At 44.0% G+C, this 20444-nt stretch overlaps 1 protein-coding gene across 1 annotated transcript in view; it reads right to left on the minus strand.

Moving 5' to 3' along the window:
- KIF5B (kinesin family member 5B) overlaps positions 1-5354 on the minus strand; it is a 42601-nt gene extending 37247 nt beyond the window's left edge. Inside the window, exons 1-2 of the mRNA XM_032621851.1 lie at positions 5159-5354; positions 4836-4969 (exon numbers count right to left, since the gene is read on the minus strand). Coding sequence (XP_032477742.1) covers positions 4836-4969; positions 5159-5174 — 150 coding nt within the window. The 5' untranslated portion in view covers positions 5175-5354. The remainder of the gene's footprint in view (positions 1-4835; positions 4970-5158) is intronic.
- Between the last annotated feature and the right edge of the window lie 15090 nt (positions 5355-20444).

Here is a 20444-nt window from a genome sequence, read left to right on the forward strand (position 1 = left end):
CCCTTTCTCCTTTCTGGAATGAAGGTCTGGAACTGGAACATCCATCTTGCAAACACGACAAATACGACGAGGGAAAGTCAATAACTTAGGATGACAGAGGGTAACAGAGTCAGTAGAACTAAAGGCCCATCTCCAGACTTCCTATGTGAGAAAAATAACCTCTTATTTATTTAAACCACTATTAGTTTGTTTTCCCTCTGCAGCTGAAAGTATTCCTGAAGGATATACTCAGATGACCTCACTTTGGCATCAATTAAATGTAGGCATCTCAATGGCTGATTATTCTTTGGCTATGACATACATAAAAGTGTCCGTTTGCTAAGATTCTGAGACATTAACTAATCTACAGGTGTGGCTAATAAAAGATAATCTATTGTTTCACTGATTGTACAAGATGTATTCATGATAAACAACTGTGAAAACAAACACAAGTACAGTCAAAATAACAGAAATAAACCATACTAATATTTTTTCTATCAAAAAGAAAGTAATTTTCCCTATTCATTTATCCAGCAAACATTTATTTAGCACCTTACAAAGTATCAGATATTGTAAATGAGTAGCAATTTTAGAAATGATACTAATTAGTACAGAGAGTAGGGTTCAAAGAATAATAGAGGATAAGGCCAGATAGATTCTTGAATACTAAGTTAAATAGCTATATACTAGGATCGAATATAAGTGATCAAGTAATGTTAACTAAATCGAAATGGAGACCACTTCTAGGGTTAAAGAACTCATGATTAATTTTTTTTTTTTTTTTGGCGGTACGCGGGCCTCTTACTCTTGTGGCCTCTCCCGTTGCGGAGCACAGGCTCCAGACGTGCAGGCTCAATGGCCATGGCTCATGGGCCCAGCTGCTCCACAGCATGTGGGATCTTCCCGGACTGGGGCACGAACCCGTGTCCCCTGCATTGGCAGGCGGACTCCCAACCACTGCGCCACCAGGGAAGCCCTCATGATTAATTTTACTTGCAAGAAACAAGTTAACAAAAAACAGGTAATAGTGTGACAACTGCATCTCTCCAAAATAAGGCAAATAATATTTTTGGGGGGGGGATTTTGTTTGTTTAATTTTTGGCTGTGTTGGGTCTTCGTTGCTGCGCGTGGACTTTCTCTAGTTGTGGCGAGTGGGGGCTACTCTTCGTTGCGGTGCGCGGGCTTCTCATTGTGTGGCTTCTCTTGTTGCGGAGCACGGGCTCTAGGCGCGCAGGCTTCAATAGCTGTGGCACGTGGGCTCTAGAGCGCAGGCTCAGTAGTTGTGGCTGAGGCACATGCTTATTAGCTGCTCCACGGCACGTGGGATCTTCCCGGACCAGGGCTCGAACCCGTGTCCCCTGCACTGGCAGGCGGATTCTTAACCACTGTGCCACTAGGGAAGCCCTTACGTTAGATTTCTTAAGTGAAGTGGTTCCTATTTGAATCTGCACGACCAGGCTGAACACCAAATTTGGTTACAAAGGACACCCTCTGGCAGGAATATGTCTTTCTCTGGAATTCTGAATAGTGATTTTCAGATAACATGGGATTACACCATATTAGATTTCCCTTAGATTCCTTAGGTAGATTATGGGTGAACATTCCACAACTGTAAAGGTATATTATGATGGCTCCTTCTCTTTTAATTTTTGTATTTAAGGTAATCAGGATCAAACACCAAATCATCATACATTTGAAAGGGGAAATCCGTGTTGTGCTAGAGGTAAGGAACTGGGTCTAACTTCAATGAACTACAACAGCCTGTTTTGGGTTCTGTCCTCTACAGTATACCACATAAGGAATGATGATTAGTAAAGATGCTTAACGATGCAAATATGCACATTCCACTTTCACGATGCATAAATAAATGTGGGAATAACTTTTTCTATTGATTTTTTTATTTGGTGTTTTCAGCAGGCTCCTCTGAACTATATAACCCGGTGTTGCCCTGGTCCCCCAGTTTTTGTGGATAACAAGTTTGCATATCTAAAGCAAATAGTTCAAAGTTGTTCAAAAAATAATGCATTTATTTCATTCAATATGTGATATTTATAGCACCTCACTGAGCACTTAATTACAAAAAAAAAATCTGTACAAAGGCTGTAAAGCACAGAGAAACACTACAAGATTACATTGCCATGGGGTCACATTACATTAAAATCACTGATTATATGAGTAACAGGACAAAAGTTTGGACAAAATATTGGAAACTGAATTTATAGGAAAATCAGAATCCTAAAAAATTATCTTCTACGTGAGCACTGATTACACGTACAATTCAGTTAACACTGTAAACTAAAATACTTATTTTTTTAATTTTGATTTAACCAGAAAGCTGTGTACAAAACGTTGTAAAATTGTTTAAGATAATTTAATTTTAAATGCTGCACTGCAGCAATTCCTTCTTAAACTATTTACTTTGAATCAGGATCAGGATCCAGTAAAATGAACAAAACAAACCATGGGATGACTTTTACCTGGAGATTTTCTAATTCCACTCCTCCTAGCTGCCCTTATAAATGCCCAGACAACTTTTTAAAAAGATAAAATAAAGCACTTTAAAAAATTGGGGGGGAAAAAAAAGACCTCAGAGTAATTAATGACTTACTATATGCAAAACACTGGTTTCAGGAAATAATGAATTAAACATGTTGCCTTACACTTTTTAAAGCTGTATCACACTCAGTTTAATGTATTTTTGCTTATTCTTAAACAAAAACAAACGACTAAAATGCTTACCAGTTTATCTAAAGGCCAACTGTACATTACTGATTCACAACTCCAATCACTCACTCACCCATGATTTCTAATATTATCACTTAAATTTATTTAAATGCTAAGGAAACCTAAGTAAAGAAATTCAAAGGAAACAACCTAAAATAAACGTTATGCTTCCTGTGGTAATTGTTTATATTCTTTTAACTCTTTCCTCGTATCTTATGTCACATTTGGCCTGCGTTAGAAGGCTGCCTTCTAACCTAATCATAAAACATTTTGTGAATCCTAAATTCTATCATTCCAAAACATAAATCTTGATAATACTTATAGATTTGTGTAAATACACACACACAAAAATATCTGAAGTAATAAGACATTCTTACTACAAATCCGAAAGGAAGACAGCTTTGATGTTCAACCACTGTTGAGAGGCTGAATAACCATAAAAACTCTGAGAAACTAGCAGCCTACTAGTGTTTGCCAACTAACAACCCAGGCCTCGCAAGCTTCCTCTGATTCCACGCACGTACAATGTATCACCCTAAAGGAAAAGGATGACTACTTTCGTGCTTAACTTCTTGGCCTCACCACGATGTCATTTATAGCCTGAGTTTTTCTGTGGACTTGTTAACAAAGAACCAGCCTGACAGTCCTCACACAGTAGTAGCTGGCACTTGTTAGGAACCTAACGACTTGTTTGCCAAAACCCTCCTGAGCTACGTGGAGCTATGACGTTCATATTCTAGAGCTGAACTTTGGAAACGTTCACATAAAAACTCTAAAGAACTTGAGTTCTGTCTTACATGTCAATGCTTTTCATCTTCTACGTTCCATCTCCCGTGATCCCTTTGTCTGGTTTCCAAATTAACTATCCAAACATACGCCAAATGTGGAATACCACTAGAGAAAAAGTCAACGTTAACGCTGGGTAGCATGACAGCCATGTAGAAGCAAGTTCTGTCAAATGGCATCACCAAGAAAGATGACTTTCATTCCCAGTCACAGTTCACCGTTCTGTGGGCAGTATCTTGCCACCCATTTTAATCTCCTTGAGCTGGGGATGTTATTTTCAGAGACCTTTCAATACCAGAGATCAGACCTCAAAAAAAACCAAAAACGACAAAGACAGACACCAACCCCTCCTTACTTTCTGGTTATCAGAAGTTGACAATGATCCACCAAGTCTAGTCATGTCATGGTTTATACTACGAAGGACAGTATCTCACCATCCTCGGCATATTATCAAGTTCTTCAAGGTAGCTCCTCACCGTAGACGTAGGAAGCTGACACTAACTAACAAGAAACCTAGTTTACTGGTCCAATTTTACCTTTTTCTCCAATTTTACCTTTTTCTCAAAAAAACCTAGTTTACTGGCCCAATTTTACCTTTTTCTCAAAAAAACTGGTCCAAGTTTACCTTTTTCTCTTTTCCCTTTTTCTGTTATAATACTTTGATATACACACAAAAGAGTTCACACTCTTTCCCATACCGTTACCCCGTAAGACCCAATGAGAGTGAGACTCATTTATAACCCAGAGCGAATCGGCCAGATCCGATGCAAGACGAAACGAAGTCGAGCGCTCCGAGTTCAAAAGACACCTACTTCTTTTCGCAGCCCTCCCCGTTCGCCGTGTGTAACTGTAAACCCGAAGGCGGGCTGGGCGACCACCGAGGGCACGGGTCCAACTGCGCTAGGTGCAGTTTCCCTTTCCCCGTAGGGGACACGATGCAGTCTAACGCATACGGCTTTCCCCGAGACCACGCATCGTGACTATTTAAGGTACGGAGGGCAGGTCTCAGAGCTCAACGCGCCCGAATGGGAAGTCGTGGGGAGGCGGCGGCGCGATCCCCCGACAGCACCTGCACCAGGACCCGCAAGCGCACGCAAGCCGGCCCCGGTGCCCGCAACCCGCGCCCCGCACCGCCCCTCCCGCGCGCGCCCCAGGTGCGGGAGGGCCGCGGACCCAGGGCGGGTGCTTCCCGTCGCCGGCGCCGCAGACCAGGGCGGGGCGACCCAGGAGCACCCGAGGAGGCGCCGCGCCCCTCCCCGGGGCCATCAGGGCCCCCAAAGCTCGCTCCCCGCTTCCCTGAACTCCAGGAGCGGCCGGGCCCGAAAGAGGGGGCTGGGGGCACTCACCGCGATCATGATCGTGTCTTCTCCCTGAAACTTGGCGATGTACTTATCGCCGCGGTTCACCTCGGACTCGTTCAGCGGTCTGAAGCGACACATCACTTTGATGTTGCATTCGGCCGGGTCCGCCATCTTCCTGGCTGCCGGGGCCGGAGGCCGGGAGCCACTCCCCGCCGCTCAGTCTTGGAGGAAACGGGCCGAGCCGAGGGCCTGGGGTCGCGAAGGCCGAGGGCCCGCGGTCCGCGGCGTCGCGCTTCCCCGGCGGGAGCGGCCGGGACCGGGGCTGCAGCGCCCGCGCCGGCACCGTCGCCCGCAGGCTCACTTCCGACCCATCATGGCAGCCATGGCGGCGCCGGGCGGCGGCGGCTCCTCAGCTTCTCCTTCGCCGGCGGGGCAGGGTGCGGGGCTGGGGGATCCCGGAGACCGGGAACACGACCTCCTCTTTCTTCCTCGGAGAGAGCAGGCCGCGCTCAGCGTCGGCCCGCCCTACTCTCCGCTCGCCGGTTCGCCCGCTACCGCCTACTCATTCCAGACTCCGCGGACGGGCGACGGGCGGTGGGAGGGGCGGCGCGGGGCGGGAGGAGCATTGCGCACGCGCGGCGGGCCCGGCGCCCCGGCGACCAATCCGCGCCCGCGCCGCCGCTCCGCGCCGGGGTCGCAGGGCCAAGTTTCCCGACGAGCACGCGCAGAGGGACCTGTGGATCCCGCCGGAGGGTTCGCCGGAGTTTGGCTGAAGCGCTAGCTCTATTTCCTTTAGAGTACAAGGGATTCGTTACGACTGCTTGATGTTGTGGTTTAAGTAAAACACTATATTCCTCTTGGGAAGTGTTTGCTTTCTATTTGATCTGGAGATACATTGATTCCTAGCCCACCTTTTTAGAGCGCTTTGCCAGAAAAAGGAAAATTTGAATGAAGGGCGGTACCTGGCTTCTGATTCAAGCGGTCGCTCATTCCCGAGAGAGTGGGTCGGGAAGACAGGACTTAGCAAGAAAAAGGAGATTTCGTCTGAGTAATACAAGGTGCTGAAGAAATGTGGAACAGAAGGCCCTCGGGGAACTGGGGGTCTCAGTGACCCCGTAATAATCGTTATGGAACTCGTCAGTCTCGGTACCTGGAGTGTAAAGACGGAAGAACTGCAAAGACAACTAGAAACCCTTCTCCTGGTCCCCAGGATTTGTCTGTGAAGTGGAGGAGTGTACTGTGAAAGCCTCCGATGCTCTCTGTCCTCGCCCGATCGTCCCAATACCCCCAGAAATGAATCTAGAGTCCACAGATGCAGGTTTATTGATCCACAGTAATGGGGGAGAGTTCGCATCTAAGGAGCCCTGGGGCATCTCACCAAACACAGAAAAAGATGGAGTTGTTACAGGACTTTCGGGGAAGTGTGGAGTTTAGGTAAAATTTAAATGAAGTTGTGTTTTGATCGGTCCCAACAACGCAGAGCTGTGAGTGGCATCATGTCTGGACTACAAGTGGACCCAAAGTCTCGCTTCCTTGGAACTCCAAGGTTAAGATAGATGTGGAACGTTGTCTCCAGAAACCCCTTACCCACAGCTCTGCACCTGGCTTAGAAATCATTCAGGGCTGCCTCTCTGTGCCTGAGACTCTGCGGCAAGAGTGGGATGTTTTCTTCTTACTGATGTACTTTCAAGGGGCAGTTTCTGATAGTCTGTGATTTTAGAGAACAATGTTTTCAGTAAGAAAGCAACAGTCACTCAAGGAGGTTGACGTGGCAGGTGGGTCACCAGTTTTCATCCTTCGTAGCAGGGTCTCATAAAGCTTCTGTTCTCAGCCCTCTGCTCTGTTCTCTCCGAACTCCCTTCTTCAACAGTTGTTGGAATCTCTTATCTACAGCCCTGACCTTTTCACCTGTGTGACATTCCCATCTCGCCAGCTGCTTCTAGGCCACCTTGTTTAGAATGCTGTACCTTAACCTCCAATTTAGCATTCCAGAGATGAAATTAATTATCCTCTGCTCCCTGGAAATACTGAGTGCAACTACTCAGCTCTCCATTTTTGATGACCAGCATCAGCGTTCTTCCATACTCCCAGGCTTAAAAAGTCCCAAGCACCTGTCATTCCAATGTTTCCCTCATCCCCTATACGTGCAGAAGAGAAACATGGAAATCTGTGTATCTGAAGTTCCTCAACTTCCATTCCACCAGTCCCGACTGTTCCCCAACTCAGAAGAGCTGAGGAATAATTGTTCTAGAGCAGTGATTTTCAGATTCTCCATGGAGTAGAGGATCCAAAGAAATGACTCAGGAGGTTTCACGGGTCTGGTGAGGGAATGGAGGTGGATGGAAAGGCTAAGCTGTGAAGCTCTGGGAACCTCTGCTGTTCAAGGTCCTTTTGTTGCCTTTCGACTCTCGCCTTTCCCCTCTTCCGGCACGACAGATTCTGGAAGCTCAGGCTTTATGAAAACAAAATCCAGAAAGGGAAGTGTCTGCAAGAGTCTTCTGCTTTCGTGTCTGACATACACACTTCTCCTGTGTGAGGGAGCACAGAGTGCCTGACTGCAGAGAACCAGGAAGGAGAAGAAGGCTATGTGAGAAACAAAATCTTTCTTTTTCTTTTTTCTTTCTTTCTTTTTTTTTTTGGCTGCACCGCGTGGCTTGCGGGAACTTAGTTCCCTGACCAGGGATTGAACTTGGGCCCTGGCAGTGAAAGCGCCGAATCCTAATCACTGGACCACCAGGGAATTCCCAAAACCAAAGTATTTCTTTTTTTTTTTTTTTTTTTTTTTTTTTTTTTTTTTTTATGCGTTACGCGGGCCTCTCACTGTTGTGGCCTCTCCCGTTGCGGAGGACAGGCTCCGGACGCGCAAGCTCAGCGGCCATGGCTCACGGGCCCAGCCGCTCCGCGGCATGTGGGATCCTCCCAGACCGGGGCACGAACCCGTGTCCCCTGCATCGGCAGGCGGACTCTCAACCACTGCGCCACCAGGGAAGCCCCAAAGTATTTCTAAAAATTGCCATACCACACGAGTGAGGACTGTCAGGCAAAAGGGTTTAAGAAATATTTTCATAAGAAAATAAAAGAATGATTTTTTTAAATGGTTCATCTCAGTTTTTGTTCCAAATATAGAAAAGACCACCATTATTCAACATTAGCAGCGAAACAGTAGGTTTCCTTGAGGGTATAGTTTGAGACTCATCAACATAACTTTTTTCTTATGAAAATGTGAGTGGTACTTTCACCTATACAGATTTTTTTTAATTAACTAATTAATTTTTATCTGCGTTGGGTCGTTGTTGCTGTGCATGGGCTTTCTCTAATTGCAGTGAGCGGGGCAAGCAGGGGCTACTCTTCGTTGCGGTGCACAGGCTCTAGGCCCGCAGGCTCCAGTAGTTGTGGTGCATGGGCTTCAGTAGTTGTGGCTCATGGGCTCAGTAGTTGTGGCTCAAAGTCTCTAGAGCGCAGACTCAGTAGTTGTGGCCCATGGGCTTAGTTGATCTGCGGCATGTGGGATCTTCCCGGACCAGGGCTCGAACCCGTGTTCCCTGCATTGGCGGTTGGATTCTTAACCACTGCGCCACCAGGGAAACCCCACCTATACAGTTTTAGAACATTAAGTCTCCACTGTTCAAGTTAACCTCCAAAGCATGTCCTCCAGTAAACCATGCCTACTTGGATCACACTGTTGTGTAGCCTCTCTCCTTGACTCTTGGCTGGCCCTTTTATTCACTTGTAAGCAGTACAAGGTGGCAGAAGTGTGATCCTGTGGGCTATCTGAAACTGGGTGAGAAGAAGCCTGTAGCTTCCACTTAGTTCTCTCGGAACACTCCTTCAGGGGCATCTGAAATGCCACATGAGAAGACCAATTACCCTGAGAACACCATGCCGGAGTCAATAGAACCCAGCTGATCCCAGCCTTCCAGCCATCCCCACCCAAGCACCAGACTTGTGAGGGAAACCACCTTGTACAGTCCAGACCAGCACACCCACTGCTTTAGTACCAGTGAGTAATCCTAGCTGGTACCCTTGGAGCAAAAGAATCACCCAGCTGAGGCCTGCCCAGATTCCTGACCCACGGAATCATGAGATGTAATGAAATGGTTATTGTTTTAAGGCACTCAATTTTGAAAATTTGTTACATAGCAATAGATAACTGGAATAATCACCTACAACTTGGAACTTAAAATTTATCTCCTGGAAATAATCCTATAAAATGTTACTTATGTGTAATAGGTGTATTTAGGTTGGACTGTATTTTAGAGTAATTATAAATAGTTGGAGGGGGTCTGAGAACATAACCACTGTTTCATATTTAATGTAAAGTGACTTTTTAAAAAATGGGCATTTTGAATAGGAAATTAGAGTATTTCTCTTTTTCAAATGTGTTCAGGAAATACCTGTTCCTTTCCATTGCCACTACTCATTCCTGGTCCATGGCCCTACTACTTCATGCTTATATTCCTCCAACACCTCCCAGCCTCTTTCACATTTGATCATTCAGGAAATACAGGTTGAGCTCCTATGAGCACCCAATAGGTGCTGGGGATGTAATGATGAAAAAGACTAAACAATTGCCTCCCATATCCACTAGTTGCATACAATTTTCAGATTAAATTTCCAAAAATACTGCTTTTATTACATAATTTCATTTCTCAAGAATCTACAAGTCCCTTTTTTCTCAAACAAGTTCAAGTTCCTCTACTTAAATCCCAAGTCCTTCTTCCATCTGACCTCCCCTTATGTAAGCAGGATTTTCCCACTGTTCCACAACTTACTTTCTTGACTCCTGGCAACTGGCCATTTCACTGACCCCCCCCACCGCCCTTATAATGTGCTAATTTTAAGGTCATGTTGATCCCACCCTGAATGTCTCTCCCTTGTGTCATCCAAATCCTACCCATCTTTGGTCAAGTCTCCCCATCTGCAGATGGTTTTTCAGCACAGAATTATTTTACAGATCAGACAGAAAACCCCTGTACTGTATTTGCTATCATAGTTTAATTCTTTAGGACATTTAAATTTTTTTAAATTAATTAATTTATTTATTTTTGGCTGCGTTGGGTCTTTGTCGCTGCACACGGGCTCCCTCTAGTTGCAGAGAGCGGGGGCTACTCTTTGTTGCGGTGCATGGGCTTCTCATTGCGGGGGCTTCTCTTGTTGCGGAGCACGGGCTCTAGGCGCACGGGCTTCAGTAGTTGTGGCACGTGGGCTTCAGTAGTTGTGGCTCGCGGGCTTAGTTACTCCACAGCAAATGGGATCTTCCCAGACCAGGCCTCGAACCCGTGTCCCCTGCACTGGCAGGAGGATTCTTAACCACTGTGCTACCAGGGAAGTCCCTAAAATATTTTAATAAAAATAACACATGTGGGCTTCCCTGGTGGCGCAGTGGTTGAGGGTCCGCCTGCCGATGCAGGGGACGCGGGTTCGTGCCCTGGTCCGGGAAGATCCCACATGCCGCGGAGCGGCTGGGCCCGTGAGCCATGGCCGCTGTGCCTGCGCGTCCGGAGCCTGTGCTCTGCAACGGGAGAGGCCACAACAGTGAGAGGCCCGTGTACCGCAAAACAAACAAACAAATAAACAAACAAAAAACATGTTCTAGTTTAAAAGTAAAATTACAACAATGAAAAACAGAAGTTCTTCCTCCACTCAGTCCAATCCCCATTTCTATTTTTTAAAGCAATCACTTTAACTCTGAGCAATCTCTTCTGGTATTTCTCTTCATATTTGTTTTCTTTTCTTTCTTTCTCTTTTTTTTTAGATTTTGCCAAATGCTTTCATTTATTTTTTTTTTCTTTATTGAAGTATAGTTGATTTACAATATCATGTTAGTTTTAAGTTACAGCACAGTGACTCGGCTATATATGTGTGTGTGTGTGTGTGTGTGTGTGTTTGTGTGTACTTTTTCAGATTCTTTTCCCTTATAGGTTATTACTAAATATTGAGTATTTTTGTACTCAATAATATCTTGTGCTATACAGTAAATCCTTGTTGGTTATTGGTTATCTATTTTATTTATGTATTTTTAAATTTTTTATTTATTTATTTTTGGCTGTGTTGGGCCTTCACTGCTGCATGCAGGCTTTCTCCAGTTGTGGTGAGTGGGGGCTACTCTTCGTTGCGGTGCACGGGCTTCTCATTGCGGTGGCTTCTCTTGTTGCGGAGCACGGGCCCTAGGCACATGGGCTTCAGTAGTTGTGGCACGCAGGCTCAGTAGTTGTGGCTCACGGGCTCTATAGCGCAGGCTCAGCAGTTGTGGTGCACAGGCTCAGCTGCTCTGCAGCACGTGGGATCTTCCCAGAGCAGGGATCGAACCCGTGTTCCCTGCATTGGCAGGTGGATTCTTAACCACTGCACCACCAGAGAAGTCCCTTCCCAATGTATTTCTATCACCATTTTAAAATTAGTGTACAGTGTTTACATTCTAAATAATCGTTATTCACAGCTTAGCCATGTAATGTACTATGATTACATTTTCTACCTTGTACAATTTTTTTTTTCCTGGAGTTAATAATTGCCTCACTTTCCCCCAGTTGTTTGCTGCTGACACATTCCAAATCTTCATTAGAAGAATAAAGCTACTCTTGATAGTCTGAAGGCATTTGTCCACTGTCTTCTAGCTCCTATTGCAGTGGTGGAGAAGTCTGATTTCCCCTGAGTCCTGATCATTTGTGCGTGACCTGCATTTTTCTTCCAGGCAGCTTCTGGTGTCATTTTATCTATACTTCTCTTTTCTTTCCTATTTTCCATTTCCTTGGTTTTTGTTCTCCTTTTTGAGAGATTCTCTCAACTTTACTTTCAACTCTTCTGTTGTGTGTGTGTGTGTGTGTGTGTGTATATATATTTATTTATATAGATATAATTTTCTGAATTTTCTCTAAATGGATGTTTTTAGTGAAATTGGTTCTTGCTTCATATAACAATATCTTCTCTTATTCTGAGGCTCTATTTTGTTTTTTAATTTTCTAAATTTTTTCTGTGGTTTGTTTTGGTCTCTGTCACTCACGTTAGAGGATTTTCTCAAATGTGTGGTGGCCCTTGGTGTCCTAATACACTGAGTGAGAAACTGAAATACTTAGAAGCTCTGTACATGTGAGTGGGGTTTGGAGATTGATGGTTTTCACCATTGTGTGATTGGGCAGGGCCTAGCAATTTCATCAGGGAAACTCTTAAGTTGTCATTTTACATAGACATTTCTTTCGGACTGGTTAGTTTCCTGAGAGAGGAATTCTCCAGTGTCTTGGGAGGTGAACGTGAGTCTCATGGCCAGTTTTCTTTGAGGTGAGTAGGTTTGGGTGATGTCAACATTCAGTTTGTATACTTTTATTGTGTCTCCCTATTTTCAGTCAGGCAACTCACCCCTCTCTTCAGCAGAGTCTGGTATCCCAGACCCCACAGATTTTCTGGTTCGACTTCTCCACAGTGAGCTTCCTTCCCCGTGTTGTGCTGCGGAAGCTGCAATCTTCTGGCGCTTTGGTTGGGGGAATTGCATTTTAACAGCTCCCTATATAAACTTCCAACTAACTCTTCCTATTCTCAGTTCTACCCTGGACGCCTGCCTCCTGATGTCTGCAAGCTTTCTGGGTTTCTGTGTGGAGAACTGACTGACTTCTGGCTTTCCGCCCTGCAAGCTTAGGTTTTAGCAACCTCGGGGCTTTTTAGGCAGTTACACACTTCCAACGTTTTGCTGAAATCCTGTTTGCTGATGATCTTTTCTCAAGTTTTCTCTACATTTATGGCGTTAGGAGTTTTGTAATTCTGTACTGTTACTTTAGTGGAGCGTCAGGGGAAATCAAAGATAAATGTGAATATTTAGGTTATCATATTTAATTGGCCACCCTTAAATGGTCTCTAGCTGTTTAAGTGGGTTATAACCCCAGGAATATAACATGTTCCTGGAGGGTAGTAACTGTGACTCATTTTCTCAAACAATGTTTAGCTTGGTGCCCAAGATCTCATAAGTGCTAATAAATCCTCTACTGATTGAAACTGGAATTCAGTAAGGGCCTATTAATTACTATGCTCAAGAGGTAGAGGGATACAGATGTGCATAATTTCCCACTGAGGAAGGCCTAGTCTAGTGGGGGAATTAGAATAAGTATACATCACAGGGATAGGTTCTGTAAAAGCAGTGCCACGACAGCACAAAGAATGGGTATTTGGGGTAAACTTCCTGACATTTTTTTTTTTTTTTTTTTTTGCGGTTCGCGGGCCTCTCACCGTTGTGGCCTCTCCCGTTGCGGGGCACAGGCTCCGGACGCGCAGGCTCAGCGGCCATGGCTCACGGGCCCAGCCGCTCCGCGGCATGTGGGATCTTCCCGGACCGGGGCACGAACCCGTGTCCCCTGCATCGGCAGGCGGACTCTCAACCACTGCGCCACCAGGGAAGCCCCTTCCTGACATTTTGAAGTTGATATCAGGGATGACTGTCAAGATCTTTCACAAAATCTGCCAGAACATTGGACTGGATGTACCATGATTTGACCAGGTACATCTTGGTCATGTCTTCAATGCCCAAGGTCTCATTCTTTTTCAGAGAGTCACTCCATATTAACAATTAATTGTATTATAAGGAAAATACACATAATTGAGAAAGTAGAAACTAAAGTGTCTCCTATTCATTCATATATTTACTGTGATTTGACAAGCTTGTTAATTCTATTTTCTAAAAACCAGGCTTGTATATATTCTACAATTTTTTATTTTTGCAGACTCCTTTTCAAATGAACATATATACAACCAAGTCTGTACCCCTAGGATTAGGCAGAACAGATCCACAAGAGAGCCATCAGGAATTTAATTGCCGCCAGTCCATTCAGCTTAATTGAGTAATAATCTGCAATGACGTAAAGATGGTTATCTTTAATCCTACCGAAGAATTTTGCCTTATGTCTTAGCTGGGTTTGATGGGGGAAAGTCTCTGAGGCAGAAATTTATTCACAGGAGGTAAATTGGGCAGTGCTCTCGACAGCACTGCCTGCAAGGGAATGCGGGAAGCAGGTTTAAAGGGGAGTTGACCTGGGGTGCCGTTGCAGCAGAGGCCTCAGTCGATTTTATGGCAAAGCTTTGGAGCAGGGAGTTATTCTAATCGAGACAAAGGGCTGATCATTGGATGTTGGCTGCCCCTGGGGAGGGGGCCTAATCTTAGGTGAGGCAGCTCCCTCTGTGGAGGGCAGTTCCCACAGATGTCCTGAGCCACCACCGGCCTCAGGCAAGAATGGGAAATTCGGGAGTTTGGATGGCACATCACAGCATCCACTACACCAATGTTCCGGGTCACTTAGGAAGTCTCTATATTGTCCGTTTCTGTTAAAGACTTGATTTTTAACATAGTAAGGACAGTCAGTCTGTGCCCTTCCATCAACTGCTCTTTTCTTTATCAAAAACACAACAAAAACAAATGTCTGAATAAGCTGAATTACAAGGCAGACAACTCGAAATCCATTCTCAGTGAATACCTTCGCGGAGTTCAGACACCTCCAGGTTTTCTAACTGGTCAGCAGAATCAACTCCTTCCAAGTATGTTTCTTAATGTTGAAGAACCTTGGGAACCTTGAACCTTGATGTGTCACCGCTGCCCACCTGCCTTTCAATTCTGTTCATTACTGTCACTCCACAAGACTAGAAGTCAGGACAAAGCCTATTTGGAAAGGTAATGAAAACTTCTCTCTAATTTTGGAGGCCCTGAAGTATGATAATGATCAAGAATAGAGTCTGATATTTTATCGTAGGCATCTTGGTTACAGACAGGACTAAACGAGGAGAATCTTTAAGTCAAGAAGATGACGTATCTCTTACCCTAATCCTAATCATGCTGTAGCATGTCTATTCCGGTTAAACCTTTTGCAGGAGTGTCCTACCTTTGGGTTTCACCTGTACAAATACGCAAAGTCATCAAGTTAAAGTACAAAGCTGTATAAATACAATCTTTATAAGGGTTATGGTCTTTTTCAAGATCCGGGATGGTAAATATATCCTGTACGGGTGGTAATTAAATAAAGTCGCAGTAAAATAGTATTATAATAGCTTGTTGGCTGGATGAACCTATTAGGTTTCAAACCTTTTATTCAACAACACTTAAATGGATGTGATTGTTTGAAGTTTCTAAAGGTGATTTGTACTCAGCCCATTTGCAGTTGGTAGTTCTCATGCTCATGAGGATAAAGAGCTACTTTACTACGGATGAATGAGGAAACCACTAGAAGGAAAATGTGTCGTTTCATTCAAATCAACAGTAAAAACAAAGATTTTAGATAGGAGGAATCTCTGGCATTAAGCTTTTTTTTTTTTTACTGGCAACTCTTCATCTTTGATTTATTCTAAAGGTTATATAGATTTATGTATTAAAATAAAGGGAAGAGTTATTTTTTTAATAAGTTTATTTATTTATTTATTTTTGGCTGCATTGGGTCTTCGTTGCCGCGCGCGGGCTTTCTCTATTACACACGTATCTGTGATGCATACTTTATGTGCATATAATCTGTAATTTGGGGTCCATCATTTATTTCTACATTATTATTTCCTCCTTGACCCCCTCAAATCCTACTTCCCTGTCCCACTTGTAATAACCTTAGGAAGAACAAACAGCCACAAATTCTGTTCCTGCAAATCTTCAAGGGAGCTCTGTCAGCCACTGAATGAAGTCAGGATAATCTCGCATCACTCGTCACTCATCGTTGAGTTTGTTTATCTGCCGTCAGAAGTCAGCGTGACAGTTGCATTACCTCAGCTGATGAGGATCAGAAAAGAGGGTGGACTCGGGACTCAGCTCCCTGGCTCCAAACCTTGGCAACAGCACGAATCACAGAAATCCTCCGATCCACAGCGTATCTCCCAGGACTGAGGTCTTCATTCAACAAATATTTACTCACCACCTAGTAGACACCAGGCCCTGGAGTTACCACAGAGAAAAAAAAAAAAAAAGGCCTGGAGCAGTTCAGAGCAAAAGACTAGACCATGGGGATAATTGAGGTAGGGATCCATTTTTTTATGGACAACTGCTTTTCACAGCACCATTTATTAAATAGTTAATCATTCCCCACTACTTTATATTGCTAGTCATACGCTGAGTTCCCATATACTCCTGGGTACGTTTCTGGGCTCTCTATGATTAAGGATTCTATTGATCTATTTGTGTATTCCTTTGCCTTTAATTTTTAAATTTACAACAAGTTTTTTTTTTAATAAATTTATTTTATTTTATTATTTATTTTGGGCCGCATTGGGTATTCGTTTCTGCGCGCAGGCTTTCTCTAGTTGCGGCGAGCGGGGGCTACTCTTCGTTGCGGTGCACAGGCTTCTCATTGCGGTGGCTTATCTTGTTGTGGATCCCAGGCTCTAGGTGCACAGGCTTCAGTAGTTGTGGCACATGGGCTCAGTAGTTGTGGCTTGCGGGCTCTAGAGCACAGGCTCAGTAGTTGTGGCGCACGGGCTTAGTTGCTCCGCGGCATGTGGGATCTTCCCGGACCAGGGCTCAAACCCATGTCCCCTGCATTGGCAGGCAGATTCTTAACCACTGCACCACCAGAGAAGCCCTACAGCAAGTTTTAAAATATAAAAATAAAAATTTAAACTTACAGCAAAGTCAACAGAATTGTATAGTGAACACCTGCATAGCTACGATCAAGATGCTACATTTACAAACACTTTGCTGTACTTTATTATGTATCCATCCAGCTGTCCATTACTCCATCCATCCATCCATTGATCTATCTTCTTTTTGGTGTGCTTCCAAATAAATTGCAGATATCAGTACACTTTTCCCTAAATACAATACCACACTTTAAAAATTATAATTTTATAGTAAGGTTATAGTTTCACTGCTACCACAACTGAAATTTTCAATTATGTCTCAGGATTTTTGATATTTAAAGTAATTTCCTGTTAAGACTATGAAAAATGAAATAGTTGGGGCCTTGACGACTTGCTGGGTCAGGGTAAATGGAACGTATGCTCCCCTCAAGCTCTCTTGATTCTAGACCAACTGGAAGGAGGTGAGCTCAGATAACTTTACCCTGATTATCTGGGTCCCTGGGATCTTTAAAACTGCGAGATACTTGTAATTTCAAACATTCAGTTTCACATCACCAGAGGAGGAGGCTTGAACTTAACTCTGAGGGCAGACTGTTCCCTTGTTCCCCTGTTCTTGGACAAACATGTTAATGGACTTTTTGGTAAAGAAAGATCCTATTTTGTAATAAAAAGATCCAAGAAAATGAGGAGCTATACTGTTCTGAGTAATATTGATATTTCCAACATTTGTCTTCAATGTGGGCATTACATCCCTGCAAATCTGAGTCCTTCCATTCTTTTCTATAAAGAAATATGATTTCTTTAGAATAACATTTATTTATTTATTTATTTATTTATTTATTTATTTATTTATGGCTGCGTTGGGTCTTTGTTGCTGTGCGTGGGCTTTCTCTAGTTGCAGCGAGCGGGTGCTACTCTTCGTTGCAGTGTGCGGGCTTCTCATTGCGGTGGCTTCTGTTGTATCGGAGCACGGGCGCTAGGCGTGTGGGCTCAGTAGTTGCGGCACATGGGCTTAGTTGCTCCACGGCATGTGGGATCTTCCCGGACCAGGGCTCAAACCCGTGTCCCCTGCATTGGCAGGTGGATTCTTAACCACTGTGCTACCAGGGAAGTCCCTCTTTAGGGTAATTTAATGTTTACCAAAATAACCACCAAAATGAGTTTACTCAGGAATAGCAGAGAATTGTAATTTGGGACAAGAAAAGTAATGGCGAACCATAGACACGGCGGGAGAACACAGGAGAGGGGCTTGGTCATATAGGCAGAAGTGGAAATTGGGGAGGCCTGGGGTGGTTTTTCATTTGCTGCAGTTGGTGGGCAGCTGCACTGAAGGTGGGGTCCATAAGCTGCGATGAGTGAGTGCGCCCCCTTCAGGGCTTTCCCGGCTGCATTTAAAAGGAGGTCGCCTTTATCCATTTTCAGTTTCTTTCTTAAATGTGCTTTTGTTCTTTTCTGTCCTTGAAAATTACCGAGTATTCATGCAGATGTATATGTGTGTCTGTGTGTTCTTGTTTAAACTAAGATCAAAGTACCCGGCACATAATAAGTTCTCAATAAAAGTTAATTATTATTAATAATAAGAATCCTGGACTTGCACTGATGATACAGGATGGAAGCTCAGACTATTCCCATTTCGGCATAAAGGAAGTGAACTCTTACCAGGTTGAGGCATTGGGCATATCTGAGTCACAAACTATTACAGAATATTATTGCCTTATTGTCTAGTTATCATGGTTAATTTTTCAGAGAAATGAATGCTACCTATTGGGAAACTATTGGCTAGGGATTTGTGCTTGAGAGTTAGGCAGATAAACAAAGGAGAGCTTTCAGACACGGAGGGAGACAGAAAAAATTATGGGAAAAGTATGGAAGGACACAGATTTCCCAAGCTCCCACCCTCTCCTCTCCTTCCCCTTCAAAACCTCTCCTCAGTAGATTTTATTTATTTAACATATATATATATATATTTGGCTGCACTGGGTCTTAGTTGCAGCATGTGGGATCTAGTTCCCCAACCAGGGATCGAACCTGGGCCCCCTGCACTGGGAGCACGGAGTCTTAACCACTGGACCGCCAGGGAAGTCCCCAGTAGAGGATTTTAAGCTTAGCCACAATAAGGTACAAACTAATAACAGTTTGAAGTATTAGCCTCCCCAAGGGGTGTTTTCACTTTAACTGGGATTCAGTTTTAACTTAGACTCTACGGGGCTGCCTGTAACATGTAAAACAAGTGAGCAAAACAGCCTAGTCCAAGACCACAGGGTCTGGTGGAAGCTGTGTAAAAATTCAAGCTCAAGTTTTTAAAAATCACCATGCTAAACAAGACGTGTTGCTGGACCAGATTCAGTTTGTCGCCTGCTGGTTTATAACTCGTGCGTTAAAGAAAATCTAAATGTGGAGTAGGGGAGAGATAAATTGGGACACTGGGATTGACATATATACACTACTCTAAATAAAATAGGCAACTAATAAGAACCTAGCACAGGGAACTCTACTCAATGCTCTGTAATGACCTGTATGGGAAAAGAATCTAAAAAGGAGTGGATACATGTATATGTATACCTGATTCACTTTGCTGTACAGCAGAAACTAACACAACATTGTAAATCAATTATACTCCCATAAAAATTAATTTAAAAAACAACAACAAAGAAAATCTAAATGTGAAATTACAATTATCATCCAGTGGGTGGTTGAAAACAGTATGTATGTGGGTCTTCTTTTAGAGGGGGTAGAGAGGGAAGGGTAGGAAGAATAGAGGGTTTAGTAGTGTCTCCAGGCCCTTATGTGGTTCCTGGGAGGTTCCCTGCTCTTAATCAATGGAGAGAGTTCAGGCTTACAGGGCTGTGTAGCCCTGCTTTCAAACTCCTATTGGATGAAGCTAATTACTTGCTGCAGGACCTTAACTAAGTCACTGCAACCCTCTAGTTTACTCATCTGTCTAATGAGAATGATTCACGCCCTTTGGGCTATTGAGAGGGTTCAATGAAATCACACACAAAATGCCGACCTCATTATGTAGCACCAAGCACATTCTGTCAACCGCTGGTCATTGATTTCTAAACGTGCCAGGAACCACGTTAAATAAGAGACACTCTCCCCTCTAGTGAGCAGGGCAAGCTTTAAAACAAACACTTGCATAAATAGGCATCTAGTAAATGTTGGAGCCATTCCACATTCATACAAGAAGCCATCCCCTCCATCATGTGTGTGCAGACACATGTGAACGGGAATGAGTCCCATTTCCCATGAGATGTTTCATTCTTACAGAGGCATCTATAAAAAAATAACTTCTGTGGTGACTGTAAGTCTGCTCCAATTTGAGAAATGCCTTCATGGTTTTCCAAATCAAACAAATACTCTAGTCAAGTTCAACCAACCAAGAAATAATTGTACTTCAGGTAAGAATAATGCCCAGGGCTGGACACCATGGGAGACAGAGGAAAGCATGAAATCCATGGCTTTCAGGTATCAGGCGCTTTTAAAAATAAGCCATTATGAATGTCTGACTGGGGCATGTTTTGGGTTTCTTTTCCCTTCCTGTGGATGTGAGGTGTACAGTCTAGGTCGGGAGATTGATGAACAATTTGCTATTCATCTCTGAGACTTATGGTCTGTAAACGTTAACATGGAAGACTGCCTGATAGCTAATCCTGTCATATTTTATGTAACTAACTCGTTCTATGATATAAACAAGCATTATGACCAAGAAAGATCCTAATACCTGAAAATCAGTGGAGTGAATTCTAACAGGAAAAGAAGGGTCCTGATATCTGACAGCAGTCTCGTCTGGGACATCTCTCCAGGCTCCCAGGACTTTCCTAACTTCTCGGAGTCAATTCTTCTCTGCGAAGCAGGGATAATATCCTCTTCTTCTCAGGAACTGAGTGGGGGTTAAAAGAGACAATGGGTGTTCACACTGAGTGAATGAGAGCTATTTCAATCACCACCCGCTTCTCTGGTGCAGTTTGAAGTCACCCATTTCAACCCCCAGCTCCTTGTTCCAATTCTGGCCTGCGCTTGCCTGGGTTCCTGTGATAGCCTCCTTGCTGATCTCACACCAAGCCATTCCCCATCCTGCTGCTGAAATAGTGTTCCACAGACTCTTACACAGCAACTTAAGACACT

The sequence above is a fragment of the Phocoena sinus genome, chromosome 2 (assembly GCF_008692025.1).
Source record: "Phocoena sinus isolate mPhoSin1 chromosome 2, mPhoSin1.pri, whole genome shotgun sequence".
In the NCBI taxonomy this organism is placed as follows: Eukaryota; Metazoa; Chordata; class Mammalia; order Artiodactyla; family Phocoenidae; genus Phocoena; species Phocoena sinus.